This window comes from Carassius gibelio, chromosome B12, assembly GCF_023724105.1.
Source record: "Carassius gibelio isolate Cgi1373 ecotype wild population from Czech Republic chromosome B12, carGib1.2-hapl.c, whole genome shotgun sequence".
NCBI classification, from domain to species: Eukaryota; Metazoa; Chordata; class Actinopteri; order Cypriniformes; family Cyprinidae; genus Carassius; species Carassius gibelio.
In genome coordinates this window covers 13,003,288-13,020,423 of record NC_068407.1, presented here as the reverse complement: position 1 = coordinate 13,020,423, position 17,136 = coordinate 13,003,288, and the positions used below count along the sequence as shown (strand labels likewise).

The 17,136-nt window shown below is 38.9% G+C and overlaps 1 protein-coding gene across 1 annotated transcript in view; it reads left to right on the top strand.

Moving 5' to 3' along the window:
• The window catches only part of shisa8b (shisa family member 8b), a 33,021-nt gene extending 16,149 nt beyond the window's left edge, over positions 1-16,872 (top strand). Inside the window, exons 3-4 of the mRNA XM_052570213.1 lie at positions 10,411-10,533; positions 13,174-16,872. Of these exons, the coding sequence (XP_052426173.1) occupies positions 10,411-10,533; positions 13,174-13,634 (584 nt within the window). The 3' untranslated portion in view covers positions 13,635-16,872. The remainder of the gene's footprint in view (positions 1-10,410; positions 10,534-13,173) is intronic.
• Positions 16,873-17,136: the final 264 nt, after the last annotated feature.

Below are 17,136 nucleotides of genomic sequence, written 5' to 3'. Positions count from 1 at the left end.
ATATTTTTATTCTTCAGATCTTTCTATTCATCCAAAAATCCTGAAAAAATTTACTCAACTGTTTTAAATATTGATAATAATAATATTAATAATAAATGTTTCTTGAACATCAAATCAACATATTATAAGGATTTCTGAAAGATCATGTGACAGTGAAGACTGAAGTAATGCCGCTGAAATTTAGATTTGATCACAGGAATAAAGAACATTTTAAAATATATTCAAATAGAAGAAGTTATTTTAAATAGTGAAAAAAAATCCCTATATTACTGCTTTTTCTGTATTTTGGATCAAATAAATGCAGGCTTGGTGAGCAGAAGATAATTCTTTAAAAAAAACATTAAAAAAATCTTACCTTTCAAAACATTTGGACAGATAGTAAATATTATTATTTTAAGTATTTATTCAGATTTTAAAAAAGGTTAATATATGTTAGTGTAATGTGGGGTTTGGGTTTCATGTTCATTGCTCTCAGGTCTTTTATTTTGGAGTTTTGTCATGGTCCCTTGTAATGGTCAGCCTACTAATAGGCACCACAAATTTTGTAGCCAAATTAAACAGAGGCAGTATGAATACACAACTTTGAAATGTAAACAAATATTTATTTAAACTTACAAAAGGGCAATCATCCTAGCCCAATAATATAATTAAACATGGCAAAAAATAGAAGGAACAAAGTCTTAACCAAAAAGAAAAATCCAAATTAATTTCAAATGCAAAATAAGTTTCCAAAAATAACTTCCTTAACAACAAGGTCAATTTCAAAATAACTAAACAAAATACCCACAATACCTACAATACCTACAACCCTCAGGCCACACTCTCCACTGCAGCAACAAACACAGACTACCCTCCATTACAAAGTCATTCACATTTATACTGGTGGCCAGCACCATTACCCCATGGGGAGGGACAAACTCACATACAACACTTTACACATGTTCACCTAAATATACAGCGTCTAAAAGAAACATATTGGCATGATGTTATAATTAATAAATCTACTTTGATGTTATTAAATCATTCACATTAAACAGGAAATAACAGCAACAACTCGGCCGCGTTGCCCCTGAAACCCCCTCGCTCAATTAATACATGGTAGATTCCCACCCTAAGCGGAACCAATAATTCCTGCCATGGTTTCCTACCGGGACTCTAAAAATCACGGGACAAATGCTACACGGGAACAATACACATCATTTACAGGTATTCCATTCACTCTGATCAATAATTACAATAAACTCTTATCACTAAACAGTCTCTGTGTGTGTTTGTGAGTATGTGTGTGTATTAAAGTCCATGTTGAATGTGCGGTCTTCCCGTGACCGTCACACTCCCCTCCACCCATTTTCAAGCCGGCAGGCGAGAAAGAAAGTCCGCTGTAGCATTACTCTTTCCTGGAACATGCTGGACAATAAAACGATAAGGTTGCATAGATAGATACCATCGAGTGATTCGTGCATTTGAGTCTCTCATTCGATCCATCCATTGCAGTGGCCGGTGGTCAGTTTCAAGGAGGAACTCCCGGCCAAGAAGGTAGTACCTGAACGTGTCCAGGGCCCATTTAACGGCCAAGCACTCCTTCTCAACGGTGGAGTATCTCACCTCCCTGGGATACAACTTGCGACTTATATAGGCCACTGGATGTCTATCTCCCAGTGCCCCTTGCAACAGCACTGCCCCAATGCCAGTATTAGAAGCATCAGTCTGCAAAACAAAAAGTTCTTCAAAATTAGGACAAGACAGCACAGGATCATTGCATAGGGCATTTTTAATGTCCTGGAAGGCATGCTTTGCCTCCTCAGTCCACTGAATTTGGACAGGACAGGTCTTCCGTGTCAGATCAGTTAAAGGTGCTGCTCGAACCGCAAAATTAGGCACAAAGCGCCTATACCACCCAGCCATACCCAAGAATGCTCTCACTTGAGTTTTCGTTTGGGGCAGGGAACAGTCTTGAATTGCCTGCATCTTTTGTATCTGTGGCCTAATGACACCACCACCGATAACATATCCTAGGTATTCAGTTTCCTTTTTTGCTATGGCACATTTACGGGGATTGATAGTAAGACCAGCTGATTGAATACGATGAAACACCACTTTGAGATGCTCAAGATGTTCTTCCCAAGATGAACTGAAGATAATGACATCATCCAAATAAGCTGCTGCGTATCCTTCCAGCCCACCTAGCACTTGGTCCATTAACCTTTGGAATGTCGCTGGTGCCCCATGCAGTCCAAACGGCATAGTACAAAAATGGAAGAGCCCCCAGGGGGTCTTAAAGGCGGTCAGCTCTTTTGCAGTGTCACTCAAAGGGACTTGCCAGTAGCCTTTGCATAAATCAAGTGTGGTCAGCCACCTAGCCCTTCCAAGATGGTCAATCAAATCATCAATTCGCGGAGTAGGGTAGGAGTCAAATTTGGAAACTGAATTTAAATACCTGAAGTCCACACAAAAGCGTAGGGTTCCATCTTTTTTTGGAACTAAGACTACAGGGCTACACCACTCACTGCTAGAAGGTTCAATAATACCCATGGCTAGCATTTGATTCACCTCTTCCTTCAATGCTGGTAATAACCGTTCAGGGATACGGTAGCTCTTCCGTCGATTGGCAGCCCCTTCATGTAATGTGATGTTGTGATGAATCAGTGTGGTGCGTCCAGGTTTCTCTTGGCACACCCCTGGGCGACAAATCTTCTGAAGCTGTGACTGTTGAAGGGGGGAAAGATGATTGAGGTCAACTGTGGCTACTACCGGCCGGGGTAAATATTGCTCCTCCACCTCATCTTCATCCTCCACCTGACGAATCAAACACACACCAGCCACTTGAGGCAGTCTCTCATGCCATTTCTTAAGCAAATTAACATGCAGTACTCGACTTGAGCGCCTCTTCCCCAAGTTGGCAACCTCATACGTAGTAGGTCCAAGCTTACGGACCACTTCAAAAGGTCCCTGCCATTTAGCGAGCAATTTGCTGGTATCGCTGGGTAACATTACCAACACCCTTTCTCCAGTCTCAAAACTTCTTACTTTGGTCTTTTGATCATAATATTTTCGCTGACGTTGTTGTGCTTGAGCTAAGTTTGACTGGGCTAGCTGAGTCATGCTCTTCAGCCTCTCTCGCATTTGAAGAACATAAGAAAGGACATGTTGAGTCTCTGGAGCCTCCTGGCCTCCCATCCAGCACTCCTTCAATAGAGCCAAGGGACCTCGCACCTCCCGGCCATATAACAATTCAAAAGGTGAAAAGCCAGTAGAAGATTGAGGGACCTCCCGGTAAGCAAATAGTAAATAGGGAATCCACTGATCCCAGTCAGCTCCAGATTCACTCACATACTTCCGCAGCATTTGTTTAAGTGTCTGATTAAACCTCTCTGTCAAACCGTCAGTCTGTGGGTGATAAGGTGTGGTTCTTATGCCCTTAATACCTAACAAGCGGTACACCTGTCGTAAAAGCTTAGACATGAAGTTGGAACCTTGATCAGTCAAGATAGTTTTAGGAAAACCCATTCGGGAGAACAACTGCATAAGGCATATTGCAATGGTCCTAGCCTTGACTGTCTTAAGAGGGAAAACCTCTGGGTACCTTGTTGCATAATCGGTCATAACCAACATAAAGCGATTTCCAGTTTTGCTTCGTTCTAATGGCCCTACCACATCCATACCCAACTGTTCAAAAGGCACACCAACTACGGGAAGTGACTCTAATGGGGCTCTAGGGGGACCTCTACCGGAAGTCTTCTGACACTGAGGACACGTTCTACAAAATTCTGCCACATCTTTATTCATATTTGGCCAGAAAAAATGTCGGCTAATCCGAGCTGAAGTCTTCTGCCTTCCTAAATGGCCAGCCCAGGGAATAGAATGGCCCAATTCAAGCACCATCTCCTTTGCCTTCTGAGGGACCACTATGCGAGCCTCTATCCCCTTCCCCTTATACAACACACCATCTTTAACAAACATCAAATTCCCTAAACCACCTGCGGTAGAGTTCTTATCTTGTCCCTCTTCCTGAGCCTGCCTATATAGCGAACCAATCACTGAATCCTCTTGCTGCCACAATCCAATCCCCTGAGGTATGTCTACTGGAGCCATCCCTTGTTCTACACTAGGTTCCTCACAATGCGTCACAGTAAAACGAAGTTTCTCTAATCTTTTTTGTCTTTTAGGTTTCCTCGACTTACCTGGATGAGCTTCCAAATCTACTCCAAAGTAAGGTAACATACTCAAGGACTGACTATCTGCATTTTGTTTCTGAGCCTTAGCCCGGGTCAAAGCTACACTACAATCTTTTACCATCATGCTTTCATGGTCATCTCTGAGTAGGTCTACTAGAACAGGCAAGTCTCTGCCCAAAATCATTGGATACGGCAAACCATCCACTACACCTACCTCCAATATATAAGCCTGCCCGCGTACATTAACTTGAACACCTACAGTGGGGTACTGCCTTTCTTCTCCATGAACACAACAAATCTGTGCTATAGAAGTGTGACTCCCCAAATCTACAGAGACCAAATCTGAACGCACCAGTGATTGCATACTTCCTGTGTCTACCAGTGCTCTAACCTTTTGTCCATTAAGAACTACCTCAACACAAGGCAATATAACTGGGGTTACTACACCGCTAGATCTTGGAAATGTACACATATTGATCTGGGTAGAAGAATCACTAGGGCACCTTGACTGTTTGTGACCTTCTTGTCCACAATGGTAACATATCAAACTCCTATTCACACCAAATTTCAAACCAGGGCTTTGTTTGGCCGAACCAACCTTATCACTCACAGACTTACCTTCATGGATGGCTCTTACTGTAGTGGGGAAGGAGTGTTGGAACTTGTTGGAATCTTTACTCCCCTTCCAACGCTTGAATGTCCATGGTTGAGTCTTGCGTCGCGCTGCCACAAAGGTGTCTGCTAAGTTGGCAGCTTCTGCAGCAGAGACAGGGCCTCTTTCCTTAATCCATACTTGCAGATCAGGGGCCAACATGCGCAAAAACTGCTCCAAAATGACTGTCTCCCCAATCTCCTCCTTAGTATGATGCTGTGGCTGCACCCACTTGGCATAGTTTTCTTTTAGTCTGGCATACAACTCTTTTGGGGTTTCATTCTCCTTCACTTCTGTTGACCGGAACTGAAGCCGATAAGTCTCTGCATTTATGTCATACTTAGCAAGAATGGCTGCTTTGACTTTGTCATAATCAAGTGAGTCTACCATGTCCATATATACATATGCAGCCCTAGCCTTGCCCGACAAGAGGGGCACTAACCTAACTGCCCAGTCGGTTGTTGGCCACCGACACGCCATCGCTATTCGTTCAAAAGTAGCTAAATAATGCTCTACGTCATCTGTCTCACTCAGTCGTTGCAGGTGTGGCTCTCTCTCAATTCTCAATGGACTCTGGCCTTGGCCTTCCAGTGGAGATGCAGCTGGTGATTCCATCTGTCGGCTGACTGATGTATCCCGTAACACTGAGGGCACTCGCTGGACTGTTGGTTGTGATAAAAGGCCAGTCTGAATATCACCACCAGGCCGTAGATCTGGCGTCGTCCTTACATGCACTTCCTGCTGCAGAAGAGAGAACTGATGCTGCATTGCTCTCCACCGAGCATCTTGTCGGTCAGCCTCTTGCTCCAGGCGACGGTCTCGAGCCTGCTGCTGTGCGAAATGTGAACGGAACAGGTCTCTCAACTCTGCAAGTGAGACATCCTCAGTGACGCTCCCCAGTTCCACTTCACTAACATCACCTTCCCCAACAGCTCTACCGGGTTCCTCCACCTCAGCTTGATCCGTCCGCACCTTTTTAGGAGCCATTCTGAGCCGACACTATGCCACTGTTGACTGCAGTGGAGAGTTAAAAATAAAACAAACAAACAAAAAAAAAAATCCCTACTGCTCTCTTCTGGCTATCCCACTTCTGACACCAGTGTAATGGTCAGCCTACTAATAGGCACCACAAATTTTGTAGCCAAATTAAACAGAGGCAGTATGAATACACAACTTTGAAATGTAAACAAATATTTATTTAAACTTACAAAAGGGCAATCATCCTAGCCCAATAATATAATTAAACATGGCAAAAAATAGAAGGAACAAAGTCTTAACCAAAAAGAAAAATCCAAATTAATTTCAAATGCAAAATAAGTTTCCAAAAATAACTTCCTTAACAACAAGGTCAATTTCAAAATAACTAAACAAAATACCCACAATACCCACAATACCTACAATACCTACAATACCTACAACCCTCAGGCCACACTCTCCACTGCAGCAACAAACACAGACTACCCTCCATTACAAAGTCATTCACATTTATACTGGTGGCCAGCACCATTACCCCATGGGGAGGGACAAACTCACATACAACACTTTACACATGTTCACCTAAATATACAGCGTCTAAAAGAAACATATTGGCATGATGTTATAATTAATAAATCTACTTTGATGTTATTAAATCATTCACATTAAACAGGAAATAACAGCAACAACTCGGCCGCGTTGCCCCTGAAACCCCCTCGCTCAATTAATACATGGTAGATTCCCACCCTAAGCGGAACCAATAATTCCTGCCATGGTTTCCTACCGGGACTCTAAAAATCACGGGACAAATGCTACACGGGAACAATACACATCATTTACAGGTATTCCATTCACTCTGATCAATAATTACAATAAACTCTTATCACTAAACAGTCTCTGTGTGTGTTTGTGAGTATGTGTGTGTATTAAAGTCCATGTTGAATGTGCGGTCTTCCCGTGACCGTCACATCCCTGTCTAGTCATTTGATTCCCTTGCCTTCATGTTATCCTCAGTGTTGGGCAAGTTACTTTTAAAAAGTAATTAGTTACAGTTACTAGTTACTTCTTCCAAAAAGTAACTAAATTAGTTACTCAGTTACAAATTTTAAAAGTAACTAGTTACTTAAGAAAGTAACTATTGCGTTACTTTCAAGTAAAGTTAAATTTTAAATGCTCAAATGTGACCCCGCCTCTACCCCTCTTTAACGGAACTTAAAATACATGTGCATGTTCAATTATTTATGATAAATCTGAATATTATAATGAAATGGACACTTAATACAATACATTATTAACAGAAACATGAAACATTGTACACTCATCTAAAAAAATAAATGTTGCTGTGGGACAAAGTGAGACTAGCCTCCAATCAAATGCCATGTATGTAGATATTATGTTTATATAGTGGATCAATGCAAATAACACAATAGATGTTTTGGAACTTTTGATATTTATTGCCCCTCAACAGGCCACAACTGGGCAAAATTAAATTAAGCGTGTTAAGCAATATACCAAAAGAAATAACAAATATATACACTCTTTGTAGTGCAAATAAAACAACAACAATTTACTGAAAAAAATACTGTACTTCAAGTAGAACCGTGTAACAATATTAGGTGCTTTCAATGTAACTGGAAAGTGCAATGTATAGCAAAACGAAGGATATAAACAGGTAGGTAATACATAAAAAATAAAAAATACATCTCCATAAAACAAATCTTGTACTCTGGCCATTGACAATCTTACATCAAGAGGCTGCAACCAGCCAACAAATAAATCTAAATTAAATTATGCTCTTTAAGCAATGTACCAAAAATGTATAAAAAAAAAAAAAAAACACTCTTTTTAGTGCAAAACTGCAAATGTAAAAAGATGCAACACAACTTTAGACATACTGTATCCAACTTTAGCTCTTGAACATTCATTCATCTATACATCCATGCATTCATTATTCTATCCATTCATCTATCCATCCATCATTCTACTCTCCCCATCCATCATTCTATTCTCTCCATCCATCCATCATTCTATTCTCCCCATTAATCCAAGCAACCCTATCTAGCTATCCATCCACCCATTCTTGTCATTGAACCAGTGGTTGTATCTCAAAACCAAAAGCTTCTCAAACTTCTGGTCAGAGAGCCTATTCCTCAGTGGAGTCAAGACTAGCTTCCCCAGGCTAAAAAGTCTCCTTGTGTGTCCTGGTCGCAATTCATGAGCGTTAGTGATGATGGATCGACTCGTTCGCGAATTAGCTTTTGATGAGTCGTTCGCGATTCGCAATTCGCTTGTCTCGTGCTCTGCCCACTAACCAAGGAAGAACAGTAAAAAAAAGTATTTGCCTCTCGCTCAGAGATCTAGTTGGTCTGATGAAAAAAAAAACAGCTTCATAAGTTATAGTAACGCGCCGCATTTTTTGGCAGTAACAGTAACGGCGTTATTAAGATGAGAAGAGTAATCAATTAGATTACTCGTTACTGGAAAAAGTAATGGCGTTAGTAACGCCGTTATTCCCATCACTGGTTATCCTGATATTGATTGTTTGGTTTATGTGTCATGTTCTCTTTGGTTGGTTCTTGTCATGTGACCTGTTTTGTTTGATATAAAAAGCCTCGTGTTGCCCATGTTCTTTGTCAAGTATTGATGTTGTAACCTGCTGTTGGTGAGTTGAGTCTGTTCATGCCAAGTCAAGTCTCTGTTTGGATTATTTCAGTATTTTAGATTACTTTTGGAATAAAGCTCCACTTGGGTTCTTAAACTCACCAGTTAGCTTTGATTTAAATGTTACTTTTTTTTGTTAAATGCTTGTCATTTTGTTTTGGATATTTTATTTTATTTTTAAATTCAATTTCTGTTTAGGTTTACTTCTGTTTTTTAATTTTACAATTTCAATTTCAACTTATTTTCCCACTTAATTTTCATTTAGTTTTTTTATATTTGATTTTATTCCCACTTCATTTCAACTAATAAAAACTATTATTTTCAATAACATTTTATCATATGCTGTGCTCTAGGACCTTCAAGAGTCTGAAAACTGTTTGGCAACTGCTTTACAAATATGCATGATTTTATTAATATCCTAAATTTCTCAGTACGCAATACACATAGCCCTAAAAAAATTACATAGTCCATCAAAAGCTATTACACCCTCTGGAATTACTGACGATGATTTTGACTTCAAAGGTCTAGTCAGAAATACCTAATGAAGACGTTAACGTGCACAGAGGACATCACCCTCTTTTCTACCCTTCTCATACAATTACATCACATACACTTAATCTTCTGAACAATCTGGTTTGATTTCTCTTTGTCATGCTATGTCTTGCACTCTGGGAGATGCTTTACCCTGACAAGCCCCTTTCATTAGTTTCTTCCTTTACTCCTCATCATTATCGAACACAGCAGAGATTTTCAAGAGGGCACACAGTTAGTAAATGGTGGTTAACGGCACTTCTAATGTTGTATTAAAGCTAATGTCCTCAGGGCACCACACTGATCAAGAGAACTGATGAAAAGGTTAATACTTCCCTTAACAAAATAAAAGACTAATCTACACCTGCAGAAACTAAAAGCACTGAAATGCTGCAAATGATCTTGAGCAAACTTTGTTCAACCACTGAAAACTGCATGCAAATAAACATCAGAATTACCCAGACATGCCTTTGATGCCACATAAGGATATCAGAACAGTCTCAGGCTGGGTTTTCGGGTAATCTGGATCTAAGCGTACTTGTCCAAATTAACACACTGAAGGGTATGCTCTTGGCTTTCATGCAACATTCAGTTAAAGCATTAAAAACACTATTTACCGCTACAAGGAAATGCCAGGGTGATTTCAGAATATCTAACAAGTGTTCACCCTAAAAGAACGGCTGTTCACATCTCTCAACACACTGCTCATGTTAAATGAAATGTGACTAATGAGTAATGGAACAAACAGGAAAGAAGAAAAGCAACATCTAACATTCATTAATTCCATCAATGTCCTTCCTGTGCTGTCACCCACAGCTTACAAGATAAAATAGGTCATTCAGGCTGAACCACATCTCACTGGTCAATACAGGATCGCAATATAAAGCGGATTTAAATTGGTCTCTACTGCAGTTCAACAAAGTGACTTAATCACAGACACAGCATGGTTTTCTGCATTGTAACAGTGTAGTTTGTACCAGTGTTCTCACCCGAATTTAAAATGGCACTATATACACACACACACACACACACACATATATATATATTATTATTATTTGTAACGTTGCTTATGCTCACTAAGAATGCATTTATCTGCTCAGAAATAAAGAAAAAAAATATTATGAAATATTACTGTTACATTTTCTTTTATTTGAATTCCTGTGATGCAAAGCTGAATTTTCAGCAGTCATTACTCCATTCTTCAGTGTCACATGGTCTTTCAGGAATCATTCTATAATATGCTAATTTGTTGGAAACTGTGATACATTGTTGAACAGCATTTTTTGGAATAGAAGCCCAGATGTTTTTACTAGGGTATTTATGAAATACATGAGTATATATTATTATACATGAAATATTGATGTGATCACATACAGAGTCTTTTTAACGTTCTTCTACTGTTCTTCTGTATTTCAGAGCAGTACCATCTAAACAACGCCGGCTTTTCTTTTGGTACATCGGCCAGACTCTCTCATCCTCAATGCAACCTCAGTATACCAGGCCCGGCGCTGAATAAGTACAACTCTCTGAAAGCAGTCGGTAAATGTTACTACACAAGCACACTTCATTCACAGATGTTGAATTATTTCATGCTCTGTTGGATGCCATAAACAACAGTCCCCAAGTTAGATTGACAGAATCAGGGAAGCCCTCTGGTGTGGTGAGGACCACAGTTTGGGAACTAAAAGGTTACTCTGCTCGACCCCCGGTACTCAATGTAACATCCCAGTGCTGGTGACTACTACACATTTAGACAAAGTTGCATATTCATGTGTTTTGTCAGATTTACACACATAATCCTCACTACACAAAATCCATTGCATGTTATTTTCTCAAATGGCTTTTAAAATGGCAAAAGAAGTGTAGAGTTTTATTTTTAGCATTTTATATCTTCATTCGAACTGATGCTTTTATTCTTCAAGATGCTTAATATTTATCTTTTGTTTAGAAGGTAATAGCTGTAGTTAATAGCCGTACACAAAACCTATTAAAATGATGTATTCCGGTAAATCACCACGTCTGCGGTTTAAACAAGCAACAGCGAAGCTTTTAAAATTAGCTAAAAATGATCTTTATTTAGACCCTTTAATCCGTAGATTAATTTCTTCATCTTCTCTCATGGAGAAAATCTATTTTCTTTCAAGTTCTGTCTCATCTGATGCATTTTTCCCACAATGTAGATAACCAAAATGTTCTACTGCATAACAAATTACATGGTGTAGAGTAAAGGGCTGTTCTCACCAAGTACAATAACATACATAGAGATACCTAAAAGTAAATTTGAATGATTTTTCTAATTAGAATAGAGAAGTCCGGGCCACAACTATAACAATAGCAACACAGAGGAACAATAATGATGGAATAAATTCAGCCAGTTAAAAATCCATCCATCTTTGAAGAGCTCAAGCGTTTAAGACAGGCTGACAACATAACTGCAGTGCATGATTATAATAAACAGAACTGTTGTTCTGAACACTGATGCAGTTTATCATTATACAGTAGTTGTTTAATACTTTGTGGTACTTTTTTTTTTTTTTTACTTGTATACTTAAATCTTATTTATCTTATGGCAGTTATTCACATATATGAATACAGATTTTTTTGGAGCGGTGTTAAAAATGCTTTGTCCAGCAAATTAGTGGAGTGCTTATTTGCTGCATTTCAACAATGGGTGTTGTTCACACATGACCTCCAAACATGAAATGGTGTTAAATTCACAAAAATAGGCTGTTTGTGTGAAAGTGGCTCGTTACTGTTCTAGTTTTCCCAAGTTTAATAAACATGATAAACAGATCTCATTGCACTTTGCCAAAGAAAGACTGTGGGCTTGAGAGGTGCTTCTTGTAGTCCATTTACTTTCAGCCAGGAGAATTAGCCTGCTATACATGCTGGGAACATATTAAGCCAATAGTGTCTGGATCACAATGATTCTGTCACATTATTAGCTACTTACGCATATGAACACGTCTATATCTGATTGTTACCAAACAATGATCCAATGCCAGGATGATCTGCAATCATCAGCGCACCATAATGATGATGATGGCTAACAGTACAGCCTTTGAAGTAATCTGGAGGCCGTTCAGATGTCCTCTTTTTGAATCACATTGTGGCAAAAAGAAATTAATGAATGAGAAAAAGGGAAAAAATAACTTGATTATGTTATTTGAAAGAACTCCATCTGACATCGGTTTATACATTTGATATTGGATTTGATGAGGCTAAGACCGAAAGAACATCCACAGGAAGTGTTTTTTATTTTTTATTTTATTCAGTCATGTAGGACGATATCTAATATGTCCCCTGATATACCCACATGTACACACCTTCCAATTCCTCATGATTAATGCAAGGCAAGAACAAACAGAACAAGAACAGCTAGCAGACATTAATTAGATGAGACGGAGCGAGCAGCTCGAAGGTAAATACCGTGAGAAGAAAGAGAACTCATGTCCAAGGCATGACCTTTAAATATTTCAGGCAGCATAAAGTCAGTGTTTAATAAAAATGGACAAGCTCTCAGTGGACATCTCAACAGAAATACAGACACTGCTTCATCAAAACTCAACTGAAAGGTGATACGTCAAACTCATGGTTTCATTAAACGGATTTCCAATGATGCTCAAAATATCATTTCTATCATGACAACCCTCTGATGATTTTAGCATGGTGATAAATATGACAATGTAAATGTGTTTGGTCTTGGTCGAACAGATCTGCAATGCTGCTGCTGGTCGTTGTTGCTGTAGTTGTAGATTATTGCTGCTGCGGCAAAGGCACTTGTTACTGCCAGTATGCCGATACTGTGCTGTGAGTATTTAAGACATACTGCTGCTGCACAAATAGCATATAATACCCCATAACAGAACATACAGGTGGAGCTGGGGAAGGTGGAGGATTTCAGAAGAAATCTAAAAAGTACACTGTGAACTGCTCTAGTGCTGCTCTTTTTTTCTAGTGCTATAACTTTTGCAAGTGCACGCAAAGATTCTTAGGGAAATTCAAAACATTTGTGAGAGAACACAAAAGTAATAAAATATAATTTTTCTCATGTTTGTTTACATGCGAAGTAGTCACATAGCTTGACTGTAAATGTGCCTGGTGCAGCTCAGTTATAATTGTGCAATGTAAATCTTTGTCCCTCTCTAACTTTTTCCATTTTTTTCTGGTCTTTTTTAGCCGATACTGCGAGCAGGGGCTACTACAAAAGTTATCCACTAATGGATTTCTCTCAGCATCATTCCCCTCCGGCACCTTTCCAACCAATGCCGATACACCAGAACGACAAGTCCTACCTCCACCAGGTCCTCCCTTCCCATGACATCCATTCCCCCCTTTCAATCTCAATCCCAACCAGCCAGCTGGAGAGGACCCGCATCCCAAAAACCATCACTCACCCTCAGCTTTCCAGCTCAGCCTTCAAAGCTTGGGATTCTGGACAAAGACATGTTCACCGGCAGACTTCGCATCCTGGGCATTCCACTCGCCATCAGACCTACAGCAGCAGGAGACAGTACAGCACAGAAACACTACCGGAGTTCCTCTCCCAGCCCAAAGGCAATGCGGGACAACCACTGTATCAGCCACATCCCAAACGTAAGGCCTACCAGACCAACAGCAAGACGGAGGTCACTGTCTGAGGGAAATGGGAAAGAAACAAACAACACTGCTGACTGTTATCAGACTGAATGCACAAAAACTACAATCTCACGACTATGTAGTCATTTCTACTTTCAGTGCTAATCCCCTCTTTATATAGTTTCCTATACGTCCCACTTTTCTGAGGTTATCTCTTGCCTCTTTGTCTCTGATAACAAGGTGAGTGTTCACATCAGAATACAGGAATGGCGTCCGAAGCCACATTAGCTCAACGAGGACAATGCCATCATCACGTCAGCCTAAATCTAAGTCATTAAGGGAAATTATCCTGGCCATCTTTAAATAAACACAACCTCAGGATTCCTTATGTGAAAAAAGACACAAAGCAAACTCGTTCTCCTGCCCAAGGAGAGGAAAAGAGCAACACCCAGACGCCTGGTCTCACACTAGGATTTAAGTATAAGCTTTGCGGAGTGAGTTGAGGATTTTGTGCTCATGAAGAAAGGTTATTCGAGCTTGAGCAAATTTCACGGTCTTCCTCTCCGACTTGGGTAGTCTCGCTTTGGGAATGTCACTCATTAAATTACTCATTTGTTTTAGGGGATTGATGTTGAAAAAAGAAAAAAAAAACACTTAAGGCATACCAATCCGGTTCCTGTGGGTTACAATAACCTTTGTACAAAAGAATGAAGTTGATCTGTCAGCGAATATAACACTAACTTGACAAGTCTGATAAAGAACCATGAAACATTTCTTAAAGCATTTTTTTTTATTCTGCATACAGATTTATTATTATTATTATTAGCATGTTTGCCTTTTTTGGGACAGGATTTAAAGGGATACTTCACCCAAAAATAAAAATTGTGTATTTAGTTCCTCACCCTCATGTCGTTCCAAACCTGAAGACCTTTGTTCATCTTAGGAACACAAATATATTTTTGGATGAAAGCTTTCTGACCCTGCATAGACATCAACACAACTGACACATTCAAGGCCCAGAAAGGTAGTAAAGACATTGTTAAATCAGTCCATGGGACATCAGTGGTTCAACTCTAATTTTATAAAGGTACGAGAATACTTTTTGTGGTTAAAGAAATCAAAAATATATTTCCTCTGTTCTTCCTGGATGTGCTGTGGCTTGTTTGCAAGCAGAGAACTGCACATGCATTGTGTCGTGGTACTCTTGTGAACATGTGTCAAAGAATTACCGAGAAGAGAAGAAATTGTTGAATAAAGTCTTTATTTTTGTTTTCTTTGCATGCAAAAGGTATTCTTGTGGCTTCATGAAATTACCACTGATGTCACATGGACAATTTTAACAATGTCCTTACTATCTTTTTGGGCCTTGAATGTAGTAGTCCCATTTCTTTCTATGCAGGGTCAGAAATCTCTCAGATTTCATCCAAAACACCTTAATTTATGTTCTGAATCTGAATGACGGGTTTACAGGTTTGGCACAATGTGAAGGAAAGTAATGAAGCAAAGTAAAAGCAAAATAAATTTGGGATTGAGAAAGGACCCCAAAACAGGAGTCAAACTCTGATCAGATGATGAACTACATGGCAGAATGCTGCCCACAAGGCTAACAGCTAGATTAATTTTCAGTAGAAATATTAAGAAAAGCTTGTTTCATGAGTCTTCATTATAGTTTTTACATTTAGATAACTCCAGTCATGGAGTGAAGACATTCTCAAAAATCTAACTTCAACTTTCCTGCAATCTTCACAAGACCGCCTGACTAAAAGTGTCCAGTCCTCCCTGTCTTGCTCACTTTACAGATTGTTGACCAAGGCAGATTGCCTCATGGTGTGAGGCTGAAGAAATGATGCCAGCAGTTCTGAGCAATGGTCTGGACCTTGGAACTAGGAATGACACACATCATTCTTGTAAACCAAGCTATGCAATGGCAAAAATATCAGCTCTTGTGAATTAACCATCCTTGAAATCAAGATCTCACAAGCACTAGCTCTCTTGTAGGCAAGCCTTGCACCGTCTACCTTGTACTTGTGCATCCTTCCTTTCACTTGGATCACTGGAGAGAGTTACCAGAACTTTTGCTTCAGAAACAATGTATCCAAATTCAAAAACAAGATCTACTTCAAATACCATTTAGAGAGTCTGATGGGGAAAAGTATGACACTTCTGAATCCAAGCTAACTGCGTTAGCTAATAATCTGCAGTAGTACCTGGAGATTCAGTTCAGATTCTGGTATGACTAAAATCCCCAGCTAGCGGGATTGGGAAATGGAAAAACCCATGGTGATTAGAGAACTCTTTGAACAATGAAGGGAAATCAGTGTTACTCCACACTGTTACTTGTTAAAAACTGTTGTATAAAAGTAATAAATCACACTCACTGAATATTAGCACATTATCATTCTGATCAACAACACTCTTGCTATTATGATATTCCTTACAAGATTTTATTATTAAAATATATGTAGGCAACTAATAAGTGCTTCCTATAGGCTACTGTACGGAGTGTGTTTTGCTTTTCTTCGACCTTCCTGTGAACTGGGCACTTCTGCTTTTTCTGTTTAGAAATGTATATTAAGCATATTAAAAATATTTCTGTAAATATATATTTATGTACATAATTGTATTATCTAATTAGAGAATAATTAGGTACTACATCGACGCTTTGTAACATTTAAAGATATCTGAAAATTCGAGTGTTAGTATAAATACTATTTGTTACGTTGGTAACGCCTACATTATTGTGTAAAAACTGTAATTTAATTAGTCATATAAAGGTTTTTAACATTGATTGAATAAATAAAACAAGAAAGGCTATTTTGAAAGGAAATTTACGGTTTTATATCATTTTGGGTAGCCTATATGAGTAACCATCAATAACCCCCCCAAAAAGTAATGGATCATTCTTCAGTTGGGATGGCAAATGACAACTTTTTTCTTAAATATCACAAAATATGTATTTTTTTAAACAATTTAAAATGTTAAATAAAATCTATATTTACATTATAACCACTTTATTTGTGTTAAAAACGTTTCATTGTTGCAATTACATTCCATGATACTGCTCTAAGGTATGGCGGGAACATGCCTATTTTGTTACAAATGCAATCTCCCAAAATCAATTAAATACGTATTTTAAAACTAAAAGTTAACTATTAATGGTGCACAAATTGTGTTAACCCTATAGAATATAAAATTTTTATAATTTATTGGTAAAGTTGAGGGACACCACTTGCCACCGCAATTGAAAAATGACCCTAATGCTTGAAATGATGAATCCGTTTTCAAATGTGTATTTTTACCTCAAACAATATCTCTTTACAGAATAAAACTTTTCAAACGTAATGCTTTTAGCAGGCTGCGTGTTTGGTTACTGTTATATTTATACTTCCACCCGTTAATTCCCAAACTCCCTTAAAAATCAACACTCACCAGGCACAACAGGCAGGAAAAAATCCTTCATGGTTGTCGAGGCAGAAAACAGCAGCATATTTGAAATATTTAACCTCGTTTGGCTCACACAGCAGCACCACTGAGGTTGTTATATCATCATCTGGGCTGTAGATC